At 38.1% G+C, this 15,772-nt stretch overlaps 1 protein-coding gene across 1 annotated transcript in view; it reads left to right on the forward strand.

Annotated features, from left to right (window-relative positions):
- SLC36A4 (solute carrier family 36 (proton/amino acid symporter), member 4) overlaps positions 1–15,772 on the forward strand; it is a 96,484-nt gene that overhangs the window by 17,228 nt on the left and 63,484 nt on the right. Inside the window, exon 7 of the mRNA XM_009881181.1 lies at positions 139–237. Within this exon, the coding sequence (XP_009879483.1) occupies positions 139–237 (99 nt within the window). The remainder of the gene's footprint in view (positions 1–138; positions 238–15,772) is intronic.

Below are 15,772 nucleotides of genomic sequence, written 5' to 3' on the forward strand. Positions count from 1 at the left end.
CCGGGGACTGTATATAGCAAAGTATGCACCACTGCCAACACGCACTGAGTTTTCTTTCCTATAGCATAAAAAATCAGCCAAAATTGCATAAACAGCTGATGCACTTTACATAGCACTGTTTTGCTTTGTTTTCTTCAGGATATAGTAGATCCGCGACAACTGCCTCCTGTGGTTGGCTGGAAGAAATACCCATTGTTTTTTGGGACTGCAATATTTGCTTTTGAAGGAATCGGTGTGGTAAGTGCTTTTTACTGACTCTTCAAAATACCCGAATTTGTGCTAGACAATAGGATACAGGCAGTTCTACACCTGTTGTTATTCAGTTGTTTTTGTAAAAGCACAAATCTCCCATGTTTATATGAAAGGGTTAATTTATCTTGTAAAATAAGGAAAAAGTCGAGGACACAACATCCCTATCAGAGGGGTCTTTGGTGAATATCAATTGCTACTTGGACACTTAGCACCTTTCCAAATTACAAGAACGCCTTTGGTTCCAAATAGATTAAGACAATAGTGTAATAATAACTGATATCATAATATGCTATATAATAATATACTACTCAGCTAATAATACGATGATGATATAATGATTCAGCAGCTTAGTTTTAGGTGATGAGCGTGTAAAAAATAGAAATGTATTCATCGTCCTTTTGCTTTGGGATCACAGAGGACAAAGAGATTTATTAGAAATGTAGTATTCTTCCTGCTTCGAACTTGTCTGTAGATGTGACTTGAGAGAGATGGAGATGATAAGAAAAAGGATAGGAATTTCAGAATATTTTTTTGATTCATGGCCTCCTGCCAATGAATCTCAGTTCCTCATTGTTTCCTCAAAGAAGTCAATTAAATAGATTTATCACTCTGAAGATTTCGTTTTTAAAAGTGGATCTTTTTTAATCTCTTATTCAGTTATTACTGTTTCTACGGATTTTCTGATTGCGTCTAGCAAAGTTTGCAAGGTAGTTAGCACTTTTGTTCCACATGGCCTATTTAAAAAAAAATAGCCAGAGAGGCTTCTGGGAATGGTAGGTCATAATGTCTTTAAACTCTGGGGAATTTACTATATACACTTCATTTGTTACTAATATAATTACGTACTTCAGCAGGTGTTACTGTATGCTTAAAACTAAAACACCTAACACACACACACCCCTTCCCCAAAAATCCCAATCAAACCAACCACAAACCAGCTTGCAGTTAATCTGAAATGATTGTCCATCATTGACATAATACAGGAGAGATTTCAAATCTCTTTTTTTTTTTTTTTTTTCCCCCCTCTGGAATTTTCAGCTTTGAATTAAACCTGAATATTTCACCCTGCTGCTGTATTATCACTGCTAGAAGAGCTGAATAGCAAAAACTTTAACTCTTTTTATGTTACAAAAGTGTGTTTTCACACGGAGGATATGTGGATCTAGTGACCATGAATTTCCATTTCTCAAACTGTTAGCAACTGTTTCTCAAACTGTAAACTGACCAATGCAGAGGTTTAGCTGCCATATATCGGGGTGTTATCTGGACATCTTTCCTTTTGTCATCTGGAATTTCCGCCATAGGAAATCAGCCGTTTGTCTGGGATTGTTTGATGCCCACAGGTCTTGGGCAAAAACTCCATACTCAGTGAATCAGACAGATTGGGTTATACTAAGCTTGTTGCTCTGAAATTGTATAGTCTGTCTGGGACAGACTGCACTTACTGCATGTGTGTAAATGCCAGTCATGTACAGTCGGTCTGATATGTATCCCAGTTGTATTAGATTTGTTGCTCGTGTACCACATAGCACACGGGTGTGTATTTGTAGCCAGGAAATCCCAAATGAGAGTCCCGTGACCCTCAGGAAAGCGTGGAAGGCTGACCATTTGGTAGCGGTAGTTTATTGAATTAGAGGTAGAGAATTGATTTATGTTAATTATGTTCTGGCATATCAGATCCCACATTAGATAGCTTCTTAAACTTATGTAAGCAGTAGTAACATTGACTTCTGAACCTTTAAAGAACTGCACAGTGTTGAGCTTTATTGAATCCCTAGTTGTTACTAATGACATCTTTAAGAACTCCAAACTTTTTTCCTTCTTTTATTGAAGATTGTATAATGTGGGGTTCATTTTAATTGTACCTTTAAAACATAAAAATATTGCTTGATATTATTAGATATTATCATTATACAGTTATTGCATATATTTCTGTATAGGCTGTCTCAATTTCTTACTTGATCATAATTTACTTACTCTTCAAAGCAAATGAAGAGTGCATTTTAGTTTTTTCACTTTGTTACTGGTGTTTACATAATAATTAAGTGTTTATGTTCATTATGGTTTGATATCATAGAATCGTAGAATCATAGAATGGTTTAGGTTGGAAAGGACCTTAAAGATCATCGAGTTCCAACCCCCCTGCTGTGGGCAGGGACACATCCCACCAGATCAGGTTGCCCAGGGCCACGTCCAGCCTGGCCTTGAACACCTCCAGGGACGGGGTCTCAACAACCTCTCTGGGCAACCTGTGCCAGTGCCTCACCACCCTCAAAGTGAAAAACTTCTTCCTTATATACTTTATATACTTCATGTGTGTCCATTACACAAGAAATTAAAATAATGTGGCTGCCTTTACAAATAAATTAAAATTAATGTAAAAGTGAAAATCTAGAGCTTAATGTTTCTTCCTTATATGCAGAATGATATTAATGTGTCTCTGCTTCTCAGGGATATGTTGGACATGCAGAATGTTTGCTGTGCATTCTTATGCTGTAGTTGCATGCACCATAGAGAAGATTTGAAGGAAAAAATATTTTATGGATTCGAATAATCAGAACTAACAAAGTTGTTGAAGCATGAAATAAAAAAGATGAGTGAAGCAAAGCGAGACGGACATTTCCACTTTACATAGTTAATATTTCATACAATGCTTGCTGATTGATTTAATTGATAACTAGTTATTACAGCTCAGTAAGTTATCATCATAGACTGAACTGTGATATATATCTCTGTGTGTGTTTGCGACTTCTTCCAAATCTGAAGTGAAATGTGTTAGTTTGAAATTCTTTCACTGAGATGTAAGCTAAGGTGTTTTAATTCACGTTACAATGGATTAAGAATATTCATGTAGTCAGTTGCTGTTGTATAGCTGATGTGTCATAACTCGTTACCCTGTGCCTCAATTACTGTTGTTCTTATGTCCATGTGGTTGTATTGTTCTGGTAAGGAAAAAGCCCACACCATATAATTAAATTAGCTTCTTAGTGTGCTCTCTCTGACTGCAGGAACTCAAAATGGATTTACCTAACCTTGATCTTGTTGTTAGATACTTGATTTTAGATTTTATTCTGGAATGTCTTGCAAATAACACTTATAACTGTGAAGCTATCTGAACATTGCATTATAAACAGAAGCCTCAAGGTCTTAATTTTACAGAAAAGTTGATTGTGGTTGATTCATTTTATGCAATAAGTTGGCCTTAAACAGTTATGAGGCCTCATTTTTCCTTTTCCTTGATTCCAAACATATTTTATGCTAATTCAGAATCATCTGAGAGCTGCGAGATTATTGAATGTTACGAACAGGGACAGCAAATGAAATTCTGAGATTTTTTTGGGCTGGTTAAGTCTTCTTAAGCAGAACCTGGCAGATGAAAAATGCCCTTAGTGTGGTTTCTCTTATCGACTGTTGTGCTGTGTAAAATGGACTTTCCTGCTAGGGGTACTTAATCATCAACAATTTGAGTAGAGGAAAAATGATCTACAAGGGATCAAGTATAAAACAGTACCCCTTAGCCATAGCAGTCAGGAGGATTTATTTTCAAAGATACTTAATTGATTTTGTTTTCATTAAGAGGGGAGTGGCTAATGTGGAAAGAAAATAATTGCCAGTTCATAATACCACGCACAGTAGGGGAAACATGTCTGCCTGGTTTCTTTGAACCAGATAATAGACTGGGGAGGAAATATTCCAGCACTGATGTTTTTTTCATCCCGTTGCTCCAGAAAGCTTTTTATATATTCATTATTTTTTTCTTTTCTTTTAGTTTAGCACTTATCATCACTGAAAGTATGATGTCGTTCTTCAGTAACTCTATTAAAATTAGTGAGACTAATTAAAGAGAGGAGTCTAAAGTCCTGTTCGCTATGGGGAATATGATTCAGGGAGGTGCAGTGATTCAGCAGATTCCTAGGAGGATTTTCTTCTTGATCTTGAGAGAGCATATTTCTCTTTTAGATGGTGAGTGTACGAACATGGGTTTTGGTTAAGATCTGTCATTAGTTTAGGATTCATTAGCTATCCCTGTGTAATAAAAATATCAGCAGTATGGAAGTAATTTTGAGTATCGTTGCTTTGGCTGTAGTCGATACCTAGATAAACAGACTGTAAGAACCTTAATTTTACTGACTTGAGTCTGTAATAACTAAAAGGAGGAAGGGTAGCCTGTTTATATTTGAAATATAGAATCTCAAATAAACCAAGGCAGTGCCTAAAAGTTAGTTCTCATGTAATACTAAGAGCTAGTTAAACGTTTCAACAGCCAGTGTTATGTAACAATTTTGAGATATTTTCATTAAAACTAAAATTATTAACATGATGAGTTTATGTTAATGTGATGAATTAAACTGTTCATACCTGTCTATGAGTTCAGTATAAACTCTTACTTGATGGCAGATTTGAACAATTTTGTCATTTTGCAAGTTGTTCATTTGTTGCTACAGCTACTACAGCAGAAATAAGGTTGGTGCCATCGAAGGGCTGATTAATATTAATGCATGCTAAACTCTCGAGTGATGCTTGTAGCAGGATTTAAAAGTGCTGCAGTCTGTTGCTTGTACTATTTATTTCTTTGCTCCTTGAGTTGTCTGTGGAAAGGGGGTCAGTGCTGATTACTATAAGGTACCTGCTGCAAACTGTGAGTGTCTCGGCAGCCGCGCGGTGAGGATGGCTGTGTGCTCCCAGGGGGAGCTGGCAGCAGGGCTACCCAAGGAGCCTTCATATTCAGTTAACGAACAGGAACTGAGGGCTCGGTACTGTCAATCTGGTGGTTATTCATCGTGTTGAGAGTCGTTTTGGGTTTTCAATACTTGTAAGGTAAGATTTTAAGATCATCAGGGTGAGGGTGACCTTGTGAAAATTGTATTGACTAGTGGCATCAATACGGGTTGTAAACCAGTAGTAGCAACAGAAATGCAGTACTCTTAAGCGGATACAACAGACCATGTTAGTTGTTAGGTTTTGTTTTAATCTTTAAAGTGAAGATTTCTGTTCAGAAGGCAAAAATATGTTGATTAGGAGCTGGAGAAACTGTATTCAGCCCTCTGTGGACTTTTTTAAGTAGAGGGCTCTGCTAGGGATGGGAGAATCTGCAGCTGCTCCTTTCCCTCTGTCCTTTAGCTTCCCTCTGGTCATGGGTTCCCTGTGCCAGATGATGCTACCTGGCAAATCACGGGGCTGGTGTTGAGGCTGCAGAAGAGAAGAGGGTACCAACACTACTTCTTGAACACAGGAGCCGCAGGTGATATAATGGAGTGAATATGTCCTTCATAGAATGTGTAACATTATTTTGTAAGAATCGTATTTGAGAGGCTCTTTCATATTCCAGAGGTGAGTAGGTCTGTTTTTGTAATGAATGTGAGATTTTTGTTATTGAATTAAAAAGTAACTTCAGACTGTGCTCCTGAGTGTGCCCAAGATGTAGTTAAACCCCTTGAACATACTTTTCAGAAGAGTGTAAAACCAAAGCCTTCAGGCTTGGATATGTCTGTAGCATTACCATGTGCAGGTAATAGCTTTGCATAATGTTATGCTTATATAATAGCAGTTACACTTAATGAATATTTTGTGGTGAAAGTCTGGCTTTTTCATTTGAAGTATAAAAACCAAATCCAAATGTGGAAGTGATATTTTAATATAAGCTTCAGGGGGAAGAAGGATGAAATAGATTCATAACATTTAAACAAGAAAGATAATTTTTCTTCTCTATTATGTAGAAATATTCTAAGTTAAGTACGATTTGTACAATTGGCTGTTTTTTTTTTCCACATTGAGTGCTGCAGACTGATTAGTCTAGCAAAGAGAAAATGTTACTTTCCAACATTAATTTCAGGTTTGGAAAGTAAGGCTTCTGATATTTTAGCCTATTACTTGAAGATGTCTATTCAAACTGCTTTTGAACTTGGATATCGCAGCTCTGCAGTAGAAGATCGCAGCTCTGCAGTAGAAGGTAGGGTGGTATTTGTATACCAAAAGACAGGCTCTGGAATCACATTAGGCAGCAGCTAACCAATTCCAGGAGATTTTTTTTTTTTTTTAAAAAAAAGTGGATTATAATTTTAAAATGTTGTTATTTGGATTTTGAAAGTCATGAGATGAGCTTGTTAGGCCTGTGGGTTTGAGATAAAAGCCTCTCATTGTCAAAAATTCTTTTGCCAGGTTAGTACTATCCTTTAAAAAAAATAATGAAACCCAAAGGCACTCTTCTGTTGTCTTTAAGACCAGACTGGATTTGTCAGAAGCAGACATTTAATAGGTAACATGACATCTTCTAAATCTATTTGAGGCACCTCTAGACCAGGGTGTATCGATTTCATTGGTGGTTTTTTGGGTTTTTTTTTTGAGATGATGCAAAGGCTTGTCTCATTAAAATATAAACGGCGGGAATTCTCAGGGGGTGTTATTGCATTGAGACACTCAAGTGGAGATGACTGAATTTGACTGTGGAGATGACCGGCTCCTAACTGTACATGGTAAATGTGGACTATAAATGTTGTGTCAGCAAGAGGCATATTATAGCTACTGTGCAAAATCACTTGATTTGGATGTCTTCTGAAGTTTATAAATGTAAGAAAGGAGGAAAAAGGTTATGGGCAAATGTGTAGAAACAGAGAATGTTTTTAGATACAGCAGGTTTGGATTTTTTTTTTAATCAGAAACTGTATCATATTCAGCTGGATGTTGGTAAAATCCCAGGCAACTTGGTATTACTTTATCAAGTTAAATATTCCTTACCCATATCCTGCACTTCCTGAGTGCGGAGAAACTTCCATTTACCCCAGAGAACCATTTGTTTGCCTCCAACCAGTTTCTTGTGCATATTGTACCCTTAATACTTCCTATATTTATGGCGTATCTTATTACACAAACAGAAAACTCATGAGTATACCTTTTGGCAGGCCTTGTCCAATACCTGATGCTTCCAACATTCAAATGTTTCTTTTTCCTTCAAAACCCCAAGATCCATATGCATTTACACAAACAGGAAAGTATAGACATTTAAATTTACTGCTTGCTCGCCTTAAATATTTCTTAGTTGTTACGCGATTCGGTGACTTTGGAGAAAAGGGAAAAGAGGAAGAATGACAGTGTGCCAAGCTGTGATGTGTTCTGCTTTCTCAGCTTGCGGCAAGCGGGTTTTGAGGTCTGATACACACGGCTTCCGTTTGGCTCAAAAGCTAATTCTTCTGTTTGGATGTGACCCTGTCTTAAATGGAAAACTTGCCTGTCTTAAGTATGCGTGCAGCAGAGCTAGAGAGAAACTTATGCTTATTGTACATATAATTAAGCAGCATAGTTAAATAATTTCAGGTAGAAACATTTTTTGTAGCTTACTTCACTTTTTCGACAGATTTTTTCATTGCCCCCCCCCCGCCCATCCTCCTGTAATCCTTCTAGGCTGCTGCTGTTTTGCACTTACTTGTAATGGTCTTAGGTAAGATTTCCTCCCCGTTTCCAGTATGTTCTGAGTGGGTACTTATCTGCAGTATATGGAATTGTCCAAATAATATTTAAGTACGAGTCATCATTATATGTCAAATCTTTTGAATATAGCTGTGAAGGTGTAAAAATGTTAGTAACTTTTCCTGGAAAGACTAGCTAATTAGAATAAATGCTTGCATACTTAGTTGTAAACTTTCATATCTGACATGTAATTGGAAGAATCCTAACTTTACCATCTATAGTAGTTTTCTTTTTTCCCCACTCTCTGAACAGCTTTTTCATTGATGAAGGTATCGTTGCAGTGTGTATGCATGTGTGTATATATAGCAATAAATAAAATCGAAGTCCTGGTTTACCTATGTAGTATTTTGCCACTGTATTTATTTTGTAAATTAAATCTACTGCATGTCCTAGAATCATTTACACTTTTTGGATCAAGCATGATGGAGACAACATTTTTTTTTAAAAAAAGTTATTTTCTTGTTTGATTCAAAATACTAGATATTAATAGAGCAATGATTTTGTCAAAGGACTTTCAAAATCAGTAATCTTGAATGTTCACTGAAGAACAGTGTTCCTAAATAAAAAAATGTTTATGAATACACGTTCTCTTGGATTGGAAAGAGCCCTAATTGTCCACTGTTGAACACTTCCGCAAGCATCAGTAGTGGCTCTCCAATGAACGATGTGGTTTAAAAATCATATTGCTTGGTCAAGCACGGTGGGGAAAAAAAACCTAAGGGAAGTAGGAGAGGTGGAAAGAAAAAATGTTGTAATGCTGAAGGCATTTGAAGGAAGAATATTATAGGAAGGTGATTTGTTGTATATTCTGCAACTTGTCTTTGTTGTGTATTCTGCGGCTTCTCTTGTACTTGAGCTGTTTGAGTGCTTCACAGAAACAGCGATGAGTAGTTGAGCTGTCAGGGTGCCCTGCTGTCATGGCAAATGGAAGCTATTGAAACTTTCTGTTTTTCTAAGAAAAGCAGATGCAATCATCAATGTCTTCCCTTCCTTCTTCTATTTTGGTTGGATTGATCTTTTTAGAATAGGATGGTTATTTCTTTTGACAATGGTCATGTTAAAATGTACGATGTGACTCACAAACGCCTTTATATTACTGGGCTTTCTGTGCTGGGGTCCTGTTGGTTTTAACTGTCTCAGTCCAGGAGTGTGCATGGCTGTTTTCAATGTTCCTTATCTCAGGATAGAGAAATTTCTATATTTACACTTGTAAAACGTTGTAGGATCCCAAATTCTGTTTATTTCCTACGATACTCGTTGATCCTCAGTGGAGAACATTGTAATTTATTTTTTCACTTGTACGGTCACGGAGTTTGCTCAGCCCTGTAATATGTGCGTACTTTGTCCTGTTTCACTTCAGAAGCTAAAGTGGAAGAGCATTTTGGACAAAAGTCAAAAGACCTTTTGGGAAGACCTTTTTTTCCAAAACATTTGCATTCCAATAGATTAATGTTCCTATGTTGTTTCGCTGCTGCCTACAAAGAAGCAGATATGGGTAGGCGAGACCTTTGTGATCATTGTCATTCATTTAAAGATGATTTAAATTCGATGTAGTTTTGATCATTGGCTGGTATAATGTTTAAGTATCATTGCACCTTTGGTAAACTTAATTTGTAACTGATGGACCAGAAAGAGTCCAGAAATACTTAGTCATGTGGTATACCTTTATTTATTATTGCAGTGAAATATACTCTCCAGCAACACTTACCGTGTTTCTAACTCATATTTTCTTTTATCACTTAACTTATAGAAATTTTGAGAGTAGAATAAGTTATAGAGGACATGTTAGAGTATAGTGTTGTATAGTCTATAGGCTACACGTCCAAATGCGCTGGGGGGTGGAGTAAAACTAAAGAGTATGGCTGGAACTGTCTGATATATAAGGAACATAATTTTCTACTATCTTTTGCCAGATAAAATTGCATACTAATGTACAGGACAGCAAAGCATATAGCACTTCAATGATTTTGACAGGACAAATATTTTAAAATAGTGACAGAACTGAAGTGCTGCTTTTTAGTTTTCAGTTTGCATTGTGAGGAGGTATTTTAGATTTCATTCACAAATAAAGTCAGATAGGACACAATAGTACACGAACTTGCGTAGCTCCTTTTAAATTTCAGAGCAAATAAATAAATTAAATAAATGTCACAAAGGAGTGATAAATAAGCTCTTAAGCATGAAAAAGTAAAAAGGAAAAGCAAAGAAAAACTCTGAACACCAGGTTCAGATGGCAAGCTGAATAAGATTTATATAATTCCTTCAAGCATTGTTAAATCAAGGCCATCAGAATTGGGGCAGTAGATAGTTGTTTTTTTTTTTTGTGGATATGAGTAATTCTTTTTCCTGGTGAAACAGATAGGAAGCTGGTTTGCTGGAATCTGAGAAGATTGGGCTTTGGAGTGAATGGAATTGCTCAGCAGATTTCAGAAGGTAGTGTTCTGTAATGAGAAATTTGCTTCTGTATTTTTTTTATTTTGTATAAACCCTTTACTGTAAAAATTGCTGTACAGTCACCATTTGGATTGCATTTTTCCTTGAGTAACAGTAGCCATGCTTTTATTTGCAGTCTTAAGAGATCTGTTAAGGAAAATTAGATTGTTTATTGCACTTGTTGCACAATAGTTGCATTATATATCTTTCCTAAGACCACGAGCTTTAAGAATGTATCTGAAACTGGTGGAATAAAAGCTTGCTGCTCAAAATATTGCATAAGACTTTTTCTGTACAGTGAAAGGGGAGATAGACAAGAACAGACAAGTAAAACATAGCAGTGTAATAATGGCATATGTTACGATCATTATTTTACTTGGAGAAACCATGCTCAAAATCTTCTTCTGCAGACAGTTCCCCCATACGCTGTAGGATTGTAGGTCCGCGTTTTAGTGAACTACTGAATTGTTTGGTACCTTCTGCAGACAAAAAGGAACGTGCCAGGCCTGGGCTGCATTGCTTTACTGAGGATTCAGGCTTCTGTCTTTGGGGGGTGGGTAGTAGAATTTATGTTTACATACCTTGAATACCTTTGATATCAGATTGCTCAGCTTTTTTCCTTTGAATGAATAGAGCTTTATTTTGTTGCAGCGGGACGTGACTATAAATGGATTATTTTTTTTCCCTGAGTAAATGTTGATAAATATATTGGTTTTAATTTTCCAAAATTCTTGAGTTGTCTGTACATTAAATTAGTTAAAACATCTGTGTAGCTGTCTCTTCTACCTGAAATACTTATTTTAAAAAATGTAAGGGATGGAGGATTCATTCCTTCTTGCCATTTTAGTGGTATTTCCTGAAAAAGGGAAAGAAGACAAGATATATATGTACTTAAACATTAAGCATGTCTGCTATTAAGTTATCTATTACAAGATTAGTTTTTAGTGGCCATGACAATTAAATCACAGTTTATCTGATTATCTGCAGGCTGAATTCTCTTGTGAGTTTTTGGTCCAGTCATATAAAATGTACAGTAGAGATTTCTGATTAGAATTAGACAGTTCCCTGCAGCTTAAGTTGTAGAAAGACTGAGCGTAGCAGGATATTCAAGGCAAGGAATGAGCAGACAGTGGTGTTGCTGGGGGATGTTTACACCTACTGCATGCAGCTCGAAATGAAGGGGAAGATACTTTGCATAATGGATGATGGTAGATTAGCCAAGTTATGCCAAGGATTTGATTATGCTTCTTTGCCAGTAAATTATGGGTACTCTTTTTGAGTTTTTGTTGATGAAAGGAAGACGGATTATGCTTGTTTTGTAAATTAAAAAACCAAAGATTGATAGTTAGTGAAGGAGTCAAGTACTAAGTTTCAAGGAAGATAATAGTAGCGACATTTGCCAGTATCTCAAAAATGATAGGAAGATCTCTGTGAAGCAGGTGACCCAGAAAAAGATGGAGAATTTATTCAATTGAGGAGGGAGACAAATGGTGGAAGAAATTAGTGCCAGTATCTCAAAAACGATAGGAAGATCTCTGTGAAGCAGATGACCCAGAAAAAGATGGAGAATTTTTTGGAGGGAGACAAATGGTGGAAGAAATTATGAAATGAGTCAGTTTTGTCTAAAATATCTGATTTCATACGTGTTTACGGCTATGACAGAGGATTAGTGTGAACTGGGGGAGAAAGAGCATGAAGGAAGCAGAGTATGGAAATCGGAGGCAAGGAAAAGACCCGTTAAAAAAAGAGTTTTAAAAAAATAAAGTCTTTGAAACTCTGAAACTTAACTCATTGCATAGATCTCACGGTTCTCTCACCTCCGGCATTCTGCCCCCGGTGACCTTGCTTGGGAGAGAAGACTGTTCCCCAAATGCTTTCCCTGACCATAGTATTTCCCATCACTGGGTTGTGCAGTGAGTATATATGTGGTGATAGGTTATAGGTCTGAAAAGGTGGGAGGTATTGGACTAGATACTGTTGTAGCAGATATGTTTTTTTTCAACAAGTGTAGAGCAGCATCGAAGCCTTAGTGTGAGCTACTGAATTGATGCAACATCCCTTTTGAGGGAAGATATTATGATGCATGTATTGGATAGAGACAGTCAGAGGTATGTGTTTTTTCTTTCAAAGCTGTTCAGTCATCTAGGTAGGGTGTTAGCTTTTTAAGAAAGACATTTAAAAGAATTGAAGAGTGAAATTAATTTCTGGCTCCAGAAAAAAAGGAGAAGAAAGCATGTTCAGCTTCAGTGTTCCATAAAGGAAGCAATAAAACCAAACGTAAAAAAAGCATTTGGGAAAAAAACCTTATCTCTTGCATTCAGTTAAAATGTTAGGTTTTCTGAAGTCATTGCAACAAGGACTATGCAGGGACTGGAAAGAGATTTAGAGTGAAAATCTATCCAGCAGCTGCCCAATAGTGACATAGTGTCAGAACAAGCATAGTGTCAGAATGAGCACTACGGCTCATGCCGTAGCTCCCATCAGCCTGTCTCCTTATCTTCGCGGATCTTTTGGATCCTGATGGAATTTAACAGCAGGGAAGTTGTGTAATAGATGTGTAATTGGTTGTTACTTGGTTTCACGTTAGTCCTGTGAGGTATAGAACTTTTCAGCCTGTCTGGAATAGGTGATACTGGATACTGTATAAAACCTGACGCGGGTTCTTTGCCATAATTTCTTTGGAGATCAGTTCTGCCAAGGGAAGCATCTCCTGCGGTGGCAACAACTGGGTCGAAACACCTTCTGCTGCTCAGAGAGAGGGCCCGAACCTGGGAAGGCTCACGGCTGAGGCTGGGAGGGGACACACTCGCCCAGCCTGAGTGGTACAGGAAAGGCTGCATTAGCATCCTCATCTCTTCAGTGTGGAGGTGGATCTAGTCCTCATACTAACTCAAGGATAAGCAGGGGGAAAGGAGCATTTTTAAATATAATTTCTCATGGCTGTAAAAAACCACACTGATTAAAGCACTGAAAACTGTATTGGTTGGTAACTCAGCAGCATTCCCCACTTACATCAGTAGAGCTACTCGTTAGCTTGGAGTGGGCTGCATGCTTCAACATCACTGTTTGTTAATGTGTCTGGCTAACAATAATATTGTCCTGTATTTCTTTTTTGCATATCTTTTCCTTAAATTCAGTCTACATGAAGGTTGTAATGTTGAAGTGAGGTCGATGATGTGGGAACACACTTCTATGTGTAGCATGTTTTCCTTTGATGTACTCATTAGTGTCATGAACTGACATCATTGGGTTTAATGAATAAACTTGATTTAACAGATAGTTAAAAAGCAAAAGTTAGTATGCTTAAAGAGAATTGTTCTATAATGTTTTTAAATTGCTTTTTAATTTTTTTTAATTAAGTCTGTTTTCTTGGAGAAACATGGTTCTTCATACTGGGTTTAAATGCAAAGGATAGAAAATTGCAATACAGGTACAAATTTTTTTTTAAAAGTATTATTTGAGCGCTTCCTCTGGACTGAAGCACAATGAACATAGCATGGATCACTGACCCTTTGTTTTCCGTTGTGAACTAACTTTCAGATAGATGATTGTATGATAATCTTGTCTGCCTATAAAAAGGAGTTTGTTAAAATGTAAGATTAAAAACTGAGAAATGAAATATAAATGACTGTTAAGGATAGAATAGAACAATAGTTGTAGGTTGCCTGTGAAGAATTGTAAATGGTACTTACTCTTTATTCTATTGATTTCACATCACTTCAGTTCACATATTGATATCTAGATTGAATTTCTCATAATAATCACTTTTTCAATGTTTTCATGTACGGTCTATGAGAAATCATAGCCTCTTTCTGGAGTTAACAATGTACAGCCATAGAACTGCAGAAAAATTAAGTTGGACAAGACCTCTGGAGGTGGTCAAGTCCAAGCTGCTGCTCAAAAGGCCTACCTTCAGTTAGATTAGTTTCTTTGGGACCCTATCCAACTGAGCTATGAAAGTGTCCGAGAATGGAGGTTCTAAAATCTCTCTTGGTACCCTGTCCCAGCAATTAGCTGTTCTCTTTATAAAGTTATTTTTCCTTATGTCCAACTGAAAATTCTCCTTGTTGAACTAGTGACTGTTGCTTCTCATTCTTTGACAGTGCACCTCTTAGAAATTGGCTCTGTTTTCTCTGCAAGGACTTTCTTCCTTTAGTTAGCTGAAGGCTTCAAGGAGATCCTCTGCCCAAGCCTTTTCTTCAGGCTGAGTTAATCCTGCTCTCAGCCTCTCGTGTGTTCCAGCCTACTAGTCACCTTGATCTTCCTCAGCTGGGCTTCCCGCGTATGTCTATATCTGTCTTGTACCGGGCGACCAAAACTGGGCATGATATCCAAATTTTTTTATGATGAGGGTGGTGACACACTGGCGCAGGTTGCCCAGAGAGGTGGTAGATGCCACGTCACTGGAAGCGTTCAAGGTCAGGTTAGACAGGGCTCTGAGAAGCCTGATCTAGTTGAAGATGTCCCTGCTTATTACACGGGGGTGGAACTAGACGACCTTTAAAGGTTCCTTCCAACCCAAACCATTCTATAATTCTGTGATCCAGGTACAGTTTCTCAAGTGCAACAGAGGAAGAGTCACTTCCTTTGACCTGCTGCATGTACTTTTCCTGGTGTAGCCCATGTGCAAGCACAGTCTGCACAAAGGTGGGCTGCTGACTCATGTTCAACTTCTGTTCTGTCTATCAGGATGCCCAGGTCCCTTTCTGCAGAACTGCTCCTTCACCTTACAGTCCTCAGCTTCTACTGCTACATGGCATTACTCTGTCCAACGCTGAAGACTCTCTTAGTTAAGCTTCATGAGATTTCTCTCTGCCCATTCCTCCAGCTTCTTGAGGTCCCTCTGAACTGAGGCTCCACTTTCCTGTGTATCAACTACTGTTTCCAACTAAATGTGATCCACCAGTGTGAAAAGGGTATATTCCGTTCCATCATCTGGGTCGTGAGGTTATTGTTCAACATCACCCATACTGTCAACCCTGCACGAGCAACTTAAATAACAAATGTCCAGTTGGACTCATCACCCCCTGAGCCCTCCAGTCCAGACTGTTTTTCATCCAAGTTGTAATCCTGCCATCCAGTCCCTGTCTCTCTAATTTAGTTCCAAAGATGCTGTGAGATCCTGCATAGATAGCCTTGCTCAGGTGAAGTAAATGACAACCACTGGTCTCCCTTTGTCCACAGAGCCAATCCCTTAATCAGAAAGGGTCATGAGATTGACTAAGTGTGATTTATCCTCGATAAATCCATGTTGACTTGGCAATTCATCCAGAGCACGCTTTGTGCAGATGAGGCTACCTGAGTTGCCCGCAGCCCTGCCCTCAGGAGTGAGCACCTAATAGTCCCTGTGGCCTCAGATCTGGATGGTGTCTTCCCGCAGCAGTTTGTCTTGGTCCAATCCTCTGACCTGCCGAGGTGGCTGCTCAAGCTGATGCAGGGGACCTTGTCCTACAGCAAGTCACCACCTGTGTTAGGCCAGATCCAGCAGTCTAGCACAACCTTGAGCAATGTTTCTGGGCTCCCTGTGCACCCCCTCCCACAGCAATGTCTACGCCAGCTGCTTTGGTTGCTGAAGCTCCCTGGGGGTCAAGTCTGTAGGATGCGGGACCCACGTCCCTTCACT

The sequence above is a fragment of the Charadrius vociferus genome, unplaced genomic scaffold, assembly GCF_000708025.1.
Source record: "Charadrius vociferus isolate BGI_N301 unplaced genomic scaffold, ASM70802v2 scaffold1, whole genome shotgun sequence".
NCBI classification, from domain to species: domain Eukaryota; kingdom Metazoa; phylum Chordata; class Aves; order Charadriiformes; family Charadriidae; genus Charadrius; species Charadrius vociferus.